Below are 15,974 nucleotides of genomic sequence, written 5' to 3'. Positions count from 1 at the left end.
CTCTAATGTACAGTCAGGAGAAATGTCATCGCAACAGTTAGGAGAAGGGCCAAGACCCCCTTGGCTAACGGCTTAGACAGAGGGGACACATTTCACACCGCGCTGCAAGTCCCTCTGGCCTTGTTCCTTTCTCTTCTCCCCATCCCGTCCTCTCTGTGTCCCCGCCCCCCAAGTTTCCAGAGCCGTGGGGTGAAGCCTGGCCTATAGTTCACAGTGTCCTACGAGCACAGAGGGCCCCACGCCTCACCACACGTCTCGGGGGGCACGGGGTCCACCGGGGTGTGGAGCGAGAGATCCGCTTCGTGGTGCTTGGCGCGTGGTGCTGCGTTCCTGGTGCACGGGGGCTCCCCCGCCCGGGGCTCGGCGCGTGGTGCTGCGTTCCTGGTGCACCGGGGCTCCCCCGCCCGGGGCTCGGCGCGTGGTGCTGGGTTCCTGGTGCACGGGGGCTCCCCCGCCCGGGGCTTGGCGCATGGTGCTGCGTTCCTGGTGCACGGGGGCTCCCCCACCGTAGCTCATCTCTCCTCTTTCCGCTGGGACCGGCCTGCCACTGTGGGCGGTGCTGCCATGAAGTTGCAGGAAGTTACCAACCGGAGGCGATCCACGATCCACCATCCACCATCCACGATCCACGATCCATGATCCACGAGCTGGGGATCAGCATCCCGTGCCGAGCAGGAGAAAGGGGGGGAGTGAGGGCAGAAACCCCGACAGACCGCAGCTTTGCAGTCCCGGATGTGTTTACAGTGTGATGATAATCACCATGGAGAACAGACCACACTGAGACCTTAGCTCCTAAAGCCTCAGAGCGTACAGAGTACACACCCGGGGTTTGTCGGAGAGGCTGCTCCTGAAGCTGAGTGTTCAGTGTCCGGTCACAGACCCCCGCAGGGTGCCCGGTGGCCGGTCACAGACCCCCACAGTGTGCCCGGTGTCCGGCCACGGACCCCCGCAGTGTGCCCGGTGTCCGGCCACGGACCCCCGCAGTGTGCCCGGTGTCCGGCCACGGACCCCCGCAGTGTGCTCAGTGGCCTCTTCGCCGAGGACTGTTTCCCTCCGAGGGGCACAGCTGGTGAGCGCGTTCCCAGGGGCCAGACGGGCACCAGGCGTGCAGAGACGTTCTTGGCTGCAAAGGGACTGCTGTAACCCAGGCAGCCTGGAGGCGGAAGGTGCCGGACAGGCGCTGAGCCCGGGACCCACGCCCTCCTGCCATCTGCGAGAGTTCTTGCCACAGGGCCACAGCCTGGCTGCAGGGCGCTGAGCGGCGGGACCTCGTGGGTCAGGTGAGAGCAGGGGAGGGACGGCAGACACCTGGTGACTGCTAGTCCCCAGCACTGCACCCCCCCACATGTGACCTGGGAGAGGGGGGCGTTTGTGGAGCCCCTTCCACTGGTAGCAGGGGGCGTGGTGAGAGGGCCCACCATGTCCACCATCTGCAGCCCCTCCTCCCAGATGTGAGTCTGCACGGAGCAAGCTGTACCCCACACTTTCCCAGATGTGTTTGCATGGAGAAAGCTGTACCCCACGCCCTCCCAGATGTGAGTCTGCATGGAGCAGGCTGTACCCCACGCCCTCCCAGATGTGAGTCTGCATGGAGCAGGCTGTACCCCACGCCCTCCCAGATGTGAGTCTGCATGGAGCAGGCTGTACCCCACGCCCTCCCAGATGTGAGTCTGCATGGAGCAGGCTGTACCCCACGCCCTCCCAGATGTGTTTGCATGGAGCAGGCTGTACCCCATGCCCTCCCAGATGTGTTTGCACGGAGCAGGCTGTACCCCACGCCCTCCCAGATGTGAGTCTGCATGGAGCAGGCTGTACCCCACGCCCTCCCAGATGTGAGTCTGCATGGAGCAGGCTGTACCCCACGCCCTCCCAGATGTGTTTGCATGGAGCAGGCTGTACCCCATGCCCTCCCAGATGTGTTTGCATGGAGCAGGCTGTACCCCATGCCCTCCCAGATGTGTTTGCACGGAGCAGGCTGTACCCCATGCCCTCCCAGATGTGTTTGCACGGAGCAGGCTGTACCCCATGCTCTCCCAGATGTGTTTGCATGGAGCAGGCTGTACCCCATGCCTTCCCAGATGTGTTTGCACGGAGCAGGCTGTACCCCATGCCCTCCCAGATGTGTTTGCATGGAGCAGGCTGTACCCCATGCCCTCCCAGATGTGTTTGCACGGAGCAGGCTGTACCCCATGCCCTCCCAGATGTGTTTGCATGGAGCAGGCTGTACCCCATGCCCTCCCAGATGTGTTTGCACGGAGCAGGCTGTACCCCATGCCCTCCCAGATGTGTTTGCATGGAGCAGGCTGTACCCCATGCTCTCCCAGATGTGTTTGCATGGAGCAGGCTGTACCCCACGCCCTCCCAGATGTGAGTCTGCATGGAGCAAGCTGTACCCCACGCCCTCCCAGATGTGTTTGCACGGAGCAGGCTGTACCCCATGCCCTCCCAGACGTATTTGCATGGAGCAGGCTGTACCCCATGCCCTCCCAGATGTGTTTGCACGGAGCAGGCTGTACCCCATGCCCTCCCAGATGTGTTTGCACGGAGCAGGCTGTACCCCATGCCCTCCCAGATGTGTTTGCACGGAGCAGGCTGTACCCCACGCCCTCCCAGATGTGTTTGCATGGAGCAGGCTGTACCCCATGCCCTCCCAGATGTGTTTGCACGGAGCAGGCTGTACCCCATGCCCTCCCAGACGTGTTTGCACGGAGCAGGCTGTACCCCATGCCCTCCCAGATGTGTTTGCACGGAGCAGGCTGTACCCCATGCCCTCCCAGATGTGTTTGCACGGAGAAAGCTGTACCCCACGCCCTCCCAGATGTGTTTGCACGGAGCAGGCTGTACCCCATGCCCTCCCAGATGTGTTTGCACGGAGCAGGCTGTACCCCATGCCCTCCCAGATGTGTTTGCACGGAGCAGGCTGTACCCCATGCCCTCCCAGATGTGTTTGCATGGAGCAGGCTGTACCCCATGCCCTCCCAGATGTGTTTGCACGGAGCAGGCTGTACCCCATGCCCTCCCAGATGTGTTTGCATGGAGCAGGCTGTACCCCATGCTCTCCCAGATGTGTTTGCATGGAGCAGGCTGTACCCCACGCCCTCCCAGATGTGAGTCTGCATGGAGCAAGCTGTACCCCACGCCCTCCCAGACGTGTTTGCACGGAGCAGGCTGTACCCCATGCCCTCCCAGACGTGTTTGCACGGAGCAGGCTGTACCCCATGCCCTCCCAGATGTGTTTGCACGGAGCAGGCTGTACCCCATGCCCTCCCAGATGTGTTTGCACGGAGCAGGCTGTACCCCACGCCCTCCCAGATGTGTTTGCACGGAGCAGGCTGTACCCCACGCCCTCCCAGATGTGTTTGCATGGAGCAGGCTGTACCCCATGCCCTCCCAGATGTGTTTGCACGGAGCAGGCTGTACCCCATGCCCTCCCAGATGTGTTTGCACGGAGCAGGCTGTACCCCATGCCCTCCCAGACGTGTTTGCACGGAGCAGGCTGTACCCCATGCCCTCCCAGATGTGTTTGCACGGAGCAGGCTGTACCCCATGCCCTCCCAGATGTGTTTGCACGGAGAAAGCTGTACCCCACGCCCTCCCAGATGTGTTTGCACGGAGCAGGCTGTACCCCACGCCCTCCCAGATGTGTTTGCACGGAGCAGGCTGTACCCCACGCCCTCCCAGACGTGTTTGCACGGAGCAGGCTGTACCCCATGCCCTCCCAGATGTGTTTGCACGGAGCAGGCTGTACCCCATGCCCTCCCAGATGTGTTTGCATGGAGCAGGCTGTACCCCATGCTCTCCCAGATGTGTTTGCATGGAGCAGGCTGTACCCCATGCTCTCCCAGATGTGTTTGCATGGAGCAGGCTGTACCCCACGCCCTCCCAGATGTGAGTCTGCACGGAGCAAGCTGTACCCCACGCTTTCCCAGATGTGTTTGCACGGAGCAGGCTGTACCCCATGCCCTCCCAGATGTGTTTGCACGGAGCAGGCTGTACCCCATGCCCTCCCAGATGTGTTTGCACGGAGAAAGCTGTACCCCATGCCCTCCCAGATGTGTTTGCACGGAGCAGGCTGTACCCCATGCCCTCCCAGATGTGTTTGCACGGAGAAAGCTGTACCCCACGCCCTCCCAGATGTGTTTGCACGGAGCAGGCTGTACCCCCGGCCCTCCCAGATGTGTTTGCACGGAGAAAGCTGTACCCCACGCCCTCCCAGATGTGTTTGCACGGAGCAGGCTGTACCCCATGCCCTCCCAGATGTGTTTGCACGGAGAAAGCTGTACCCCATGCCCTCCCAGACGTGTTTGCATGGAGAAAGCTGTACCCCATGCCCTCCCAGATGTGTTTGCATGGAGCAGGCTGTACCCCATGCCCTCCCAGATGTGTTTGCACGGAGAAAGCTGTACCCCATGCCCTCCCAGATGTGTTTGCATGGAGCAGGCTGTACCCCACGCCCTCCCAGATGTGATCTGCACGGAGCAGGCTGTACCCCACGCCCTCCCAGATGTGTTTGCACGGAGCAGGCTGTACCCCACGCCCTCCCAGATGTGAGTCTGCACGGAGCAGGCTGTACCCCACGCCCTCCCAGATGTGTTTGCACGGAGCAGGCTGTACCCCACGCCCTCCCAGATGTGAGTCTGCACAGAGCAGGCTGTACCCCACGCCCTCCCTCCCAGTCGGTCCACATTCTGTTAAATGTATGGAAAAACAAATGCAAAACATGCCTTAGAGGAAACATTACTTGACCTTAAATTTGATATGCTTTACAAAGAAATGTGTGACCTAGGTTGTCACGAATCTTGAAAGATCACCTGGAAAAGCTGGTGGATGGGCGCTCAGCCGCAGTCAATATCCCGGGAATGCAGGGGCAGGTCCTGCTGGGGCAGGTGCAGTGAGGACTTCAGGGCCTGTTAGCTGATTGCTTTTGTGGTCTTGAATGTCTCTGTTCGGGGTCCTCAGTCCCTACCTGACACCCCGGCTATTATTAGTGGCAGGAAATATTACTGCTTCCCAACTAAACGTCTGCAGACTGGCACAGGCCAAGCTGAGGGCATGAACCTGCAAATTCTATCAAAGCTTTTAGGAAAGGGCCACTCTCACGTGAATGCGTGTGAAAAATTCACGCAGCGTTGGTCATCCCGTTCGCAAGCAGAACAGGAACCGACATCAGCCAGGAACACGGAGACCGCACAGAAGTCTCCTTTCACCGCCTTTCCTGCCCCAGAGCCGGATTGGCGCCCAGCGCCGCGGGAGCCGCTGCGGCTCGTTGTTCTGCGGCGCCCTCTGGAGGACGAGAGGGGAAGCGGCGCGGAGGCCGGCTGGCGGAGGTGCGCGCAGGTGAGCTCCCGGGACACCTTAGCCCCGCTCCCAGGCCACCCTGCTCGCGACACTGGGCCTGGGCAGGCATGTCCCAGGATGTGGGGGGCCAATCAGGGAACCCTGCAGCTTGCTGTGTTCCCGATGAAGGACGGGCAGGGTCTGCAGCCGAGGTGCGGGTGCCCGGAGCACACCCGAGAACACTGCAGATGCCTGTCGCCCAGGGAGGAAGCCGACCGCCAGGCCGGGCTCAGGGCAGGGGCTCAGGGCAGGCCGGGCTCAGGGCAGGGGCTCAGGGCAGGCCGGGGCTCAGGGCCGGGGCTCAGGGCAGGCCGGGGCTCAGGGCAGGCCGGGCTCAGGGCAGGCCGGGGCTCAGGGCAGGGGCTCAGGGCAGGCCGGGGCTCAGGGCAGGCCGGGCTCAGGGCAGGCCGGGGCTCAGGGCCGGGGCTCAGGGCCGGGGCTCAGGGCCAGGGCTCAGGGCAGGCCAGGGCTCGGCAGGCAGGGGCTCAGGGCAGGGGCTCAGGGCAGGCCGGGCTCAGGGCAGGGGCTCAGGGCAGGCCGGGGCTCGGCAGGCAGGGGCTCAGGGCAGGGGCTCAGGGCAGGCCGGGCTCAGGGCCGGGGCTCAGGGCAGGGGCTCAGGGCCAGGGCTCAGGGCAGGCCAGGGCTCGGCAGGCAGGGGCTCAGGGCAGGGGCTCAGGGCAGGCCGGGCTCAGGGCAGGGGCTCAGGGCAGGCCGGAGCTCGGCAGGCAGGGGCTCAGGGCAGGGGCTCAGGGCAGGCCGGGCTCAGGGCAGGGGCTCAGGGCAGGCCGGGCTCAGGGCAGGGGCTCAGGGCAGGCCGGGGCTCAGGGCCGGGGCTCAGGGCAGGCCGGGGCTCAGGGCAGGCCGGGCTCAGGGCAGGCCGGGGCTCAGGGCAGGGGCTCAGGGCAGGCCGGGGCTCAGGGCAGGGGCTCAGGGCAGGGGCTCAGGGCCAGGGCTCAGGGCCAGGGCTCAGGGCAGGCCAGGGCTCGGCAGGCAGGGCCTCAGGGCAGGGGCTCAGGGCAGGCCGGGCTCAGGGCAGGGGCTCAGGGCAGGCCGGGGCTCGGCAGGCAGGGGTTCAGGGCAGGCCGGGCTCAGGGCAGGCCGGGCTCAGGGCAGGGGCTCAGGGCAGGCCTGGGCTCGGCAGGCAGGGGCTCAGGGCAGGCCGGGCTCAGGGCAGGGGCTCAGGGCAGGCCGGGCTCAGGGCAGCCCGGGGCTCAGGGCCGGGGCTCAGGGCAGGCCGGGGCTCAGGGCAGGCCGGGGCTCAGGGCCGGGGCTCAGGGCAGGCCGGGCTCAGGGCAGGCCGGGACCGCGAGTGCGGGGTTTGCGTCTTGTGGGACGGGCGGTCACGGCTGCGCAAGTGTCCCCAAACTGGGTTTGGGGACTTTCCTGTCTCTGGGAAGCCCTCGGTTCCCTGCCCTGGGTGGCTCTGGCAGCCTCACCCTCTGTGCTAAGGCTCGGCCTGTACGTTAGGCAAGTACTAGGCCTACGTCTTGGGGCCCAGGGCGGCTGGAGTTCATCTGTGCACACGCGTGGAGCGGTGTCTGCGCTCGGCGTGCTGGTGGCCATGGGAGAGCCAAGGTGGGTGAAGATGTGATGAGGAGGCCGGAGCCAGTCTCACGAGGGTTTGGGGGCCCAGCTGGCGTCTGTGTCCGAGCAAATCACACACCCAGAGGAAGTCAATACTGACATCTGCCTCTGATCTCCCTTGGGGCTGCTGAAATGGAACCCCGATATCTCACCTCAGCTGGACCTCCAATTAAGCAAAATAACATTTCCTTTACTTTGTTCATAGGTTAAAACATGCTAACGGGAGACCCGAAAATCCCTTAAAAAGAAAACTCAAAAACATCAATACTGGATAAAGACAGGCCCTGCCCCCCAACAACACCACCTCCCACCCCCAAAACTTACGAAATTTACTGACACACACACACACCTTGCTTCCACACCAGACACGCACACACACTCAAAGGAGACCAAGACAGAGAAAACCGTGGGCAGGCACTGATTCCGTGGCAGAGAACAGGGGGTCATCCTGACGCTTCAGAATAAATAGTATCATAGACGACAGATTTCCCTTTTAAAACAGGAGGAGAAACTAAAGGCCTAGTTGATCGCCTCAAACAGGTTTGAGAGATCGTTTCATCTAACACAGGCGAGAGCCGTCTGGATTGCTTTCAGATTGAAAACACTATTTCACTTTAAAAAGCAATAGAAACAGCCCTGGCCGGTTTGGCTCAGCGGTTAGAGCGTCGGCCTGCGGTCTGGAGAGACCCGGGTTCGGTTCCCGCTAAGGGCACGTACTTCGGTTGCAGTTTGTCCCCGGCCCTGGTTGGTCGTGCGGGTGGCAGCCACTCGATGTGTCCCTTCATGTCGATGTTTCTCTCTCTCCCTCCCACTCTATCTGTACAAAAGATGGAAAAATATCCTCGGGTGAGGATAAAAAAAAAAAAAAGCAATAGAAACAAAGTAACAGCTGCGTTTCCCCTTCGGCCTGGCAACCCCACTTCTAGCCATGCAGCGCAAGGTGTACTTACCTGCACCAGGACAAAAGGACCCGGGCGTTTGTAATGGCAGCGGTACTTGTGAGGCACAAAACTGGCAACAACGTAGCTATCCGTGAGCAGAGGGCTAGAGTCCGGATCAAGAAGAGCTCAGCAGAAGATCGGAGTGCCCGCACACCACCATCTCCAAAACAGTGTCAGGGGGAAAGAAGCGAGGGTCAGGGCAGAGTGAACAGGGTGCTGCGTCTCATGTACCACAGGTGAGGGATAGACTGTAGGTCAGACAGTCACGAAAGGAAACAGATGGACCAGAGACGGGGTTAGATGCTAACCTATGGGGACACGTAAGAGAGAACAGGATACGGTGAAATGAGGTTCTGTTGTAACTTCTCTAATTATCTTTGATTTGTGAACCACGTCAGAGTATCATGTAATTCACAGGAAAAAAAGCAATCCTGAAAATTGAAAACCGTCGTGATTGATGGTAACTATATCAAATTAATACCATAACTACATAGAGGGGGAAAAATCATTTCATGGGTTTTTAAAGTATAGTATTTTTACTACTTATGTTATTATACATTTTTAGTGGAATATAGTCTAAGTATAAAAGAAATTACAAAAAAATCTTAAACTTTCCATAGTATATTTTTTGTTGTTAGTAATACTATTAGAATTATTACTTGGAAACTAATTTATGGATGTTATAAGATTTTAAAAAGTACTACTTTTTAATGCTCTTATAAACCTGGGTATTTAGTGTGAGAGAGAAAATACAGGTACAAAATTAGAGCCTATGCTAAACCTTACAATGTTAGGTTTTCCCCCCAAAATATTAATATGAACTTATGCTTTATTTTTAGGATGCATTTCCTTTTGTTTTTCTTTTTTAGAGCGAGAGGAAGGGAGGGATAGAAACATCCATGTGAGAGAGATAAGTTGATCGGCCGCCTCCTGCACGCCCCCTACTGGGGATCGAGCCTGCAACCCTGGCATGTGCCCTGACCGGGAATGGAATGGGACCTCTCAGTCCAGGGGAGGATGCTCTATCCACTGAGCCACACCGGCCGGGCTTAGGATGTATTTTCTAACGTAGTCCACTGGGGAGGCCTGGAAGCAATGACCTCTCAGTGGCAATGAGCACCCACCTTTGACCCAGGTGTGACCACGAAGTGTTCTTCCCCGGAAGGGAACCCTCCCTGCACTCCCACGTTCTGAGGTGCTTGTGTGCAGTTCTCTCATTTTTGTGGAGAGTCTGGGCTCCCACCTCGGCTTGGAGCTGGGCTGTGTGATTTTCTCAGGTTGATGGAATGTAGCAGACACGCTGGGCATGCGGGGGTTCAAGTGTGCTGATCGGGCAGCCCCTGCACCTCGGCCACTGCCGTGGAAGGAGCAGCCCCAGGCTAGCCCACTGGTTACAGAGCATGTGATCAAACTGTGCATAACCCCAGAGCAAACTCTGAGCATCCCTGTGGAGTGCATGGGCCTCTGGGTACATGTGAAGAAGAAAGGAAGGAACTAGGAAAGAGAAGAAGTAATCAAAGAATTATGTCCCTAAATGTTCTCTGACATGTCACAGCTGAGGGGAACAGGTCATTTTCTGCCATTTAAACCGATCCAGTGCATTGAGAAAGAAAGCAACTCAGTTTTGAAACTTAAAAATTATTGATTTTGAAAAAGATAGTTCCCCTAAAAATAAAAAACTTATGCATATAAGTGATACCTCGGTTCTCGAACGCCTCGGTTCTCGACCAAATCGGTATTCGACCAGGAGATTCGAGAAACTTTTGTCTCGGAATCTGAACAAATATTTGGAACTCGAACTTCCGAGATGAGCCGAGTTGAGCCGAATGGCGTTCATTCGGCCCAGCGAGCCTTGCTCGCGTCATCAGTGTGAGTGCAGAGAGAGAGTCACGCTTTGTGGAGAGAGTCACGCTTTACACTGAATTTAACCCTTAGACATACTGGACACTTTTATTTCTTGTTGAGACTTATGTTTTTCTACATATTATATACAAATTAGGCCAGTAAATAGGCATTTTCTGGGGCTTGGAACAAATTAATCCAGTTTCCATTATTTCCTATTGGGTTTCATTGCTTCGGTTCTCGAACAATTTGGTTCTCGACCGTCCTCCTGGAACGAATTATGTTCGAGAACCGAGGTATCACTGTAAATTCAAAAATCCTAAATCAATTTCTATCTATTAAAATCCATCTAAATATGAAAAGAATATAAAAACGATAATATGTGAACAAGCTGGATTTGTATTAAAACAGAACAAGTGGTTCAGTATTAGAAAATATACTATTATAACATAATTCATCATATTAGTTTAAATAAGAAAATAATATATGGTTCCAATAAATATTAAAAAGAAAGAAAAAAACAAAACCAAAATGCATCCTTGATTAAAAGGAACTCTACATAAAATAGGTATCACAGAATATTAACTTGATTGTCCAGCCGTTGTGGCTCAGTGGTTCAACGCCAACCCCTGCACCAAGAGGTCGCCGGTTCGATTCCCAGCAGGACACATGCCCAGGTTGAGGGCCTGGTCCCCAGTGGGGGGCGTGCAGGAGGCAGCCAATCGATGTTCTCTCCCGTTGATGTTTCTGTCTCTCCCTCTCATTTCCTCTCTCTGTAAAATCAATAAAGGAAAAAAAAATTAAAGAAAAAGAGTATTAACTTGATTACTATGTCATGTTTGATGATGAACATTAAAAAATTATCCCAGCCCTGGCCGGTTTGGCTCAGCAGTTAGAGCGTCGGCCTGGGGACCAGAGAGTCCTGGGTTCGGTTCCCGCTAAGGGCATGTACCTCGGTTGCAGTTTGTCCCCGGCCCCAGTTGGGGTCGTGTGGATGGCAGCCACTCAATCTGTCTCTCTCACATCGATGTTTCTCTCTTTCTCTTTCTCCCTCTCTCCCTCCCGCCCTTTCTGAAGATAAATGCAAAAATGCCCTCGGGTGAGAATTAAAAAAAAAAAAAAAGGTTTACAAAGACTTCTGCTCAGAAACCATGGAGACCAGAGGAAAGCGGTACAATATTTTCAGATGTTGAAGGAGAAGAACTCTCAATCCAGGATCCTAGGTCCAGTGAAATTATCCTTCAGGAATGAATGGGAAATGAAGACTCTCTCAGATGAGGAAAAACAGAGACTTCGTCACCAGCAGACATACCCTAAGATAACTGCTCCAGCAGAGGCGAGGCCTGGACCCCGCGTTTCCCGTTTCCATCACTGGACAGTTCTGCCAAGATGGTCCATGTGCCTAACCCCCAGGACTGTCCGTAAGGAGTGTGGAAAGCGTAGCCCCCCGGAGTGACCCAGGATAAGACAGGGGTTCCCCGGATGCCCGGAGAAAGGCGTTACGACCGGAAGCAGGGCGGCCGCGGTGGGCAAGCAAGGCCGATTTTCCGAAAGAAAGCTAAAACCACAAAGGAGATTGTGCTGAGGCTTGAGTGTGCTGAGCCCCCTGCAGATCCAGAGGGCGCTGGCCGGTAAGCGAGGCGCACATTCTGAACGGGGGGAGATAAGAGGAGGCAGGGCCAGGTGATCCACTTCGAAGCTTAGGCTTCTTGTTTTATGGTTGAGAGGAAAATGTCGAAGCTATAGAAAAATTCCCTGCGTGAAAATAAACACAGTGATATTCTTACTCAAAAAAAAAAAAAAGGGCTAAAGCAGTTTTCTGAAAAGAAAGGAAATGAAGGAGGAACTTGGAGCATCAAGGAGGAGGAAAGGGCAACGTTAGGAAGTGTGGGTGACTACAATAAGCTTTTCTTCTTTTTTTTGAGTTGTCCACATTACGTTTGGAGCAAAAAGTACACCACTGTCCAATATGGTGTTAAAAGTATGTACAGGAAATATTTGAGACAATTATTGTATGAACAGTGGAGATCACAGAACTTTAAGGGAGGTAAGGTCACTACACTTCACTCCAACTCGCACGAAGACCAGTGATGTCTAGATAATGTAAGACCTAGAAGAAACACTCAAAATGTTGTGCAAAGTGATCCACTTAAAAACGCTGTCGTTAAATCAAAATGGACCTAAAAAAGCTTCAGGTAACCCACAGGAAGCCAGGAAAAGGAAACAGAGAAACAAACAAACAAACAAAAAAACCAGAACAAACAGAAAACAAAAAAATAAAGCAGCAGAGCAAAGCCCAAATATTGCAGTAAGTTCCATTAAGTATAAATGGCCTAAAGACACCAAGGGAGAGATCATCAGAAGGGAGGGGAAACAATATGCTTTCTGTGAGAAATGCGCTCTAGCTATAACATTGACACCCTGACAGCAACAGGATAGGAAAAAGGTATGTTGTGCAAACATCAGTCAAAGGCAAGTAGGTGTAGCCATGCTAACGTCAGGCAAAGTGACTTCAGCACAGACGGTCACCAGAGACAGAGAAAGGCGTTGCGTGGTGAGAGTCAGCCCACCGAGAGGACCCGCCATCCCGACTGCGTGGAAATGAGCACGTCGCAGTGCGAGCCGAGAAAACGGTTACTTTTATGGATCTTCTGAAAAACCGTTCTTTGTTTCATTGGCTTCCTCTGCTGTCTCTGTTTTTTAGTTCATTGATTCGTGCACCGACCTGTGAAATTTTTTCCTGCTATAAAAGATGCGGACCAGAAATGAGCAGGGGCGAAAGGAGAAACACAAACCCAGGGCTCGAGCTCCAGACTGCAGCAGCTCTCTCGTACCTGCCAGCCCAGCGGGCAGGGCTCCCCAGGGACCCAGCCGAGCCCTGCCCGTGGGGTCCGGTCGGCGTCTCGGCCCACGCGCTCTGCCCCAGGAGAACGGGCATCTGTCCCGGAGCCCTGGACACATGCTGAGACCGTACCTCAGGGCCTAAAACAAACCTCCAAAAATCTGAAAGACTTGAAATCATACGGAGTTTGTTTTCTGACCATAGCACGATCCCACGAGAAATTAAAGACAGAAGGAAACAGGGAAACTAAACAGCACATACTAAGCAATCACGGGCCACGGAGGACATCTCGGGAAATTAAAAAGGAAATGTACAGGGAGCTGCCTGGGCGAAGGCACGGCTGCCGGGATCCGGGGGACACAGAACCTTCGTGCTGAGGGGGTACTGCGGGGCGAAGGCACGACTGCGGGGCGAAGGCACAGCTACCGGGATCTGGGGGACACAGGACCGTCGTGATAAAGGGGTACTGCGGGGCGAAGGCACGGCTACCGGGATCCGGGGGACACAGAACCTTCGTGATAAAGGGGTACTGCGGGGTGAAGGCACAGCTACGGGATCCGGGGGACACAGAACCTTCGTGCTGAGGGGGTACTGCGGGGCGAAGGCACAGCTACCTGGATCCAGGGGACACAGAACCTTCGTGCTGAAGGGGTACTGCGGGGTGAAGGCACAGCTACCGGGATCCGGGGGACACAGAACCTTCGTGCTGAGGGGGTACTGCGGGGCGAAGGCACGACTGCGGGGCGAAGGCACAGCTACCGGGATCTGGGGGACACAGGACCGTCGTGATAAAGGGGTACTGCGGGGCGAAGGCACGGCTACCGGGATCCGGGGGACACAGAACCTTCGTGATAAAGGGGTACTGCGGGGTGAAGGCACAGCTACCGGGATCCGGGGGACACAGAACCTTCGTGCTGAGGGGGTACTGCGGGGCGAAGGCACAGCTACCTGGATCCAGGGGACACAGAACCTTCGTGCTGAAGGGGTACTGCGGGGTGAAGGCACAGCTACCGGGATCCGGGGGACACAGAACCTTCGTGCTGAGGGGGTACTGCGGGGCGAAGGCACAGCTACCTGGATCCAGGGGACACAGAACCTTCGTGCTGAAGGGGTACTGCGGGGCGAAGGCACGGCTACCGGGATCCGGGGGACACAGAACCTTCGTGCTGAGGGGGTACTGCGGGGCGAAGGCACGACTGCGGGGCGAAGGCACAGCTACCGGGATCTGGGGGACACAGGACCGTCGTGATAAAGGGGTACTGCGGGGCGAAGGCACGGCTACCGGGATCCGGGGGACACAGAACCTTCGTGATAAAGGGGTACTGCGGGGTGAAGGCACAGCTACCGGGATCCGGGGGACACAGAACCTTCGTGCTGAGGGGGTACTGCGGGGCAAAGGCACAGCTACCTGGATCCAGGGGACACAGAACCTTCGTGCTGAAGGGGTGCTGCGGGGTGAAGGCACAGCTACCGGGATCCGGGGGACACAGAACCTTCGTGCTGAGGGGGTACTGCGGGGCAAAGGCACGGCTACCTGGATCCAGGGGACACAGAACCTTCGTGCTGAAGGGGTACTGTGGGGCGAAGGCACGGCTACCTGGATCCAGGGGACACAGAACCTTCGTGCTGAAGGGGTACTGTGGGGCGAAGGCACGGCTACCGGGATCCGGGGGACACAGAACCTTCGTGCTGAAGGGGTACTGCGGGGCAAAGGCACGGCTACCTGGATCCAGGGGACACAGAACCTTCGTGCTGAAGGGGTACTGCGGGGCGAAGGCACGGCTACCGGGATCCGGGGGACACAGAACCTTCGTGCTGAAGGGGGTACTGCGGGGCGAAGGCACGGCTACCGGGATCCGGGGGACACAGAACCTTCGTGCTGAAGGGGTACTGCGGGGCGAAGGCACGGCTACCGGGATCCGGGGGGACACAGAAACCTTCGTGATAAAGGGGTACTGCGGGGCGAAGGCACGGCTACCGGGATCCGGGGGACACAGAACCTTCGTGATAAAGGGGTACTGCGGGGCGAAGGCACGGCTACCGGGATCCGGGGGACACAGAACCTTCGTGCTGTAGGGGTACTGCGGGGCGAAGGCACAGCTACCGGGATCCGGGGGACACAGAACCTTCGTGCTGAGGGGGTACTGCGGGGCGAAGGCACGGCTACCGGGATCCAGGGGACACAGAACCTTCGTGATAAAGGGGTACTGCGGGGCGAAGGCACGGCTACCGGGATCCGGGGGACACAGAACCTTCGTGCTGTAGGGGTACTGCGGGGCGAAGGCACAGCTACCGGGATCCGGGGGACACAGAACCTTCGTGCTGAAGGGGTACTGCGGGGCGAAGGCACGGCTACCGGGATCCGGGGGACACAGAACCTTCGTGATAAAGGGGTACTGCGGGGCGAAGGCACGGCTACCGGGATCCGGGGGACACAGAACCTTCGTGATAAAGGGGTACTGCGGGGCGAAGGCACAGCTACCGGGATCCGGGGACACAGAACCTTCGTGATAAAGGGGTACTGCGGGGCGAAGGCACGGCTACCGGGATCCGGGGGACACAGAACCTTCGTGATAAAGGGGTACTGCGGGGCGAAGGCACAGCTACCGGGATCCGGGGACACAGAACCTTCGTGATAAAGGGGTACTGCGGGGCGAAGGCACAGCTACCGGGATCCGGGGACACAGAACCTTCGTGATAAAGGGGTACTGCGGGGCGAAGGCACGGCTACCGGGATCCGGGGGACACAGAACCTTCCTGCTGAAGGGGTACTGCGGGGCGAAGGCACGGCTACCGGGATCCGGGGGACACAGAACCGTCGTGCTGAGGGGGTACTGCGGGGCGAAGGCACGGCTACCGGGATCCGGGGGACACAGAACCTTCGTGCTGAAGGGGTACTGCGGGGCGAAGGCACGGCTGCGGTCGTCGGGTAAGAAAGAAGAAAGTCCCAAACCCATCGTCTAAGCTTCCACCCCCGGAGCCCGAAGAGGCTGAACAGATACACCGAACGCAAGCGAAGGGAGGCCTAGTAAAGTTAGAGCAGAATGGCGCGGACTTGGGAACAGATAACTGAGGGGGAAAACCTCAGACACAGGGTTGGCTATGTGAAAAGATTAATAACGGTGACCCCCCGCTAGCCGAACTGACAGGCACTGCTCTCGGATGAGGCGGGATATCGCTACGGGACGTGCAGACATCAAACAGAGCCGACAAGAGTGCGGCCCCATAAATTTAACAACTCAGAGGTGAAGGGCCAGACCAGCCACCACACGCAGCACAACCCAGGTGAACTAGGTCACGTGAACAGCCCTGTAGCTATTAAGGAAATTGATTGTATCATTTAAAACGCCCCAAAAAGAAATTCCCAGATCTATATGGCTTTACTGGAAAAATCGATTATTTGAAGAATATTTAACATGAATTTTAAA

General features: G+C 57.0%; 1 protein-coding gene across 1 annotated transcript; it reads right to left on the bottom strand.

Annotated features, from left to right (window-relative positions):
- Window positions 1–512: 512 nt before the first annotated feature.
- LOC118620805 (basic proline-rich protein-like) lies at window positions 513–15,503 on the bottom strand. The gene is made up of 10 exons (XM_036247792.1): window positions 15,216–15,503; window positions 15,050–15,130; window positions 13,851–15,005; window positions 13,580–13,771; window positions 13,391–13,534; window positions 13,120–13,311; window positions 12,973–13,075; window positions 11,208–11,262; window positions 7,872–7,965; window positions 513–647 (listed from the first exon to the last, which is right to left on the bottom strand). The coding sequence occupies exons 1-10, from the start codon at window positions 15,501–15,503 to the stop codon at window positions 513–515; spliced, it is 2,439 nt and encodes an 812-aa protein (XP_036103685.1).
- Between the last annotated feature and the right edge of the window lie 471 nt (window positions 15,504–15,974).

This window comes from Molossus molossus, unplaced genomic scaffold (genome assembly GCF_014108415.1).
Source record: "Molossus molossus isolate mMolMol1 unplaced genomic scaffold, mMolMol1.p scaffold_m16_p_8, whole genome shotgun sequence".
Classification (NCBI taxonomy): domain Eukaryota; kingdom Metazoa; phylum Chordata; class Mammalia; order Chiroptera; family Molossidae; genus Molossus; species Molossus molossus.
Note: the sequence above shows the minus strand (reverse complement) of the source record. Positions and strands in the feature narration are given on the sequence as shown.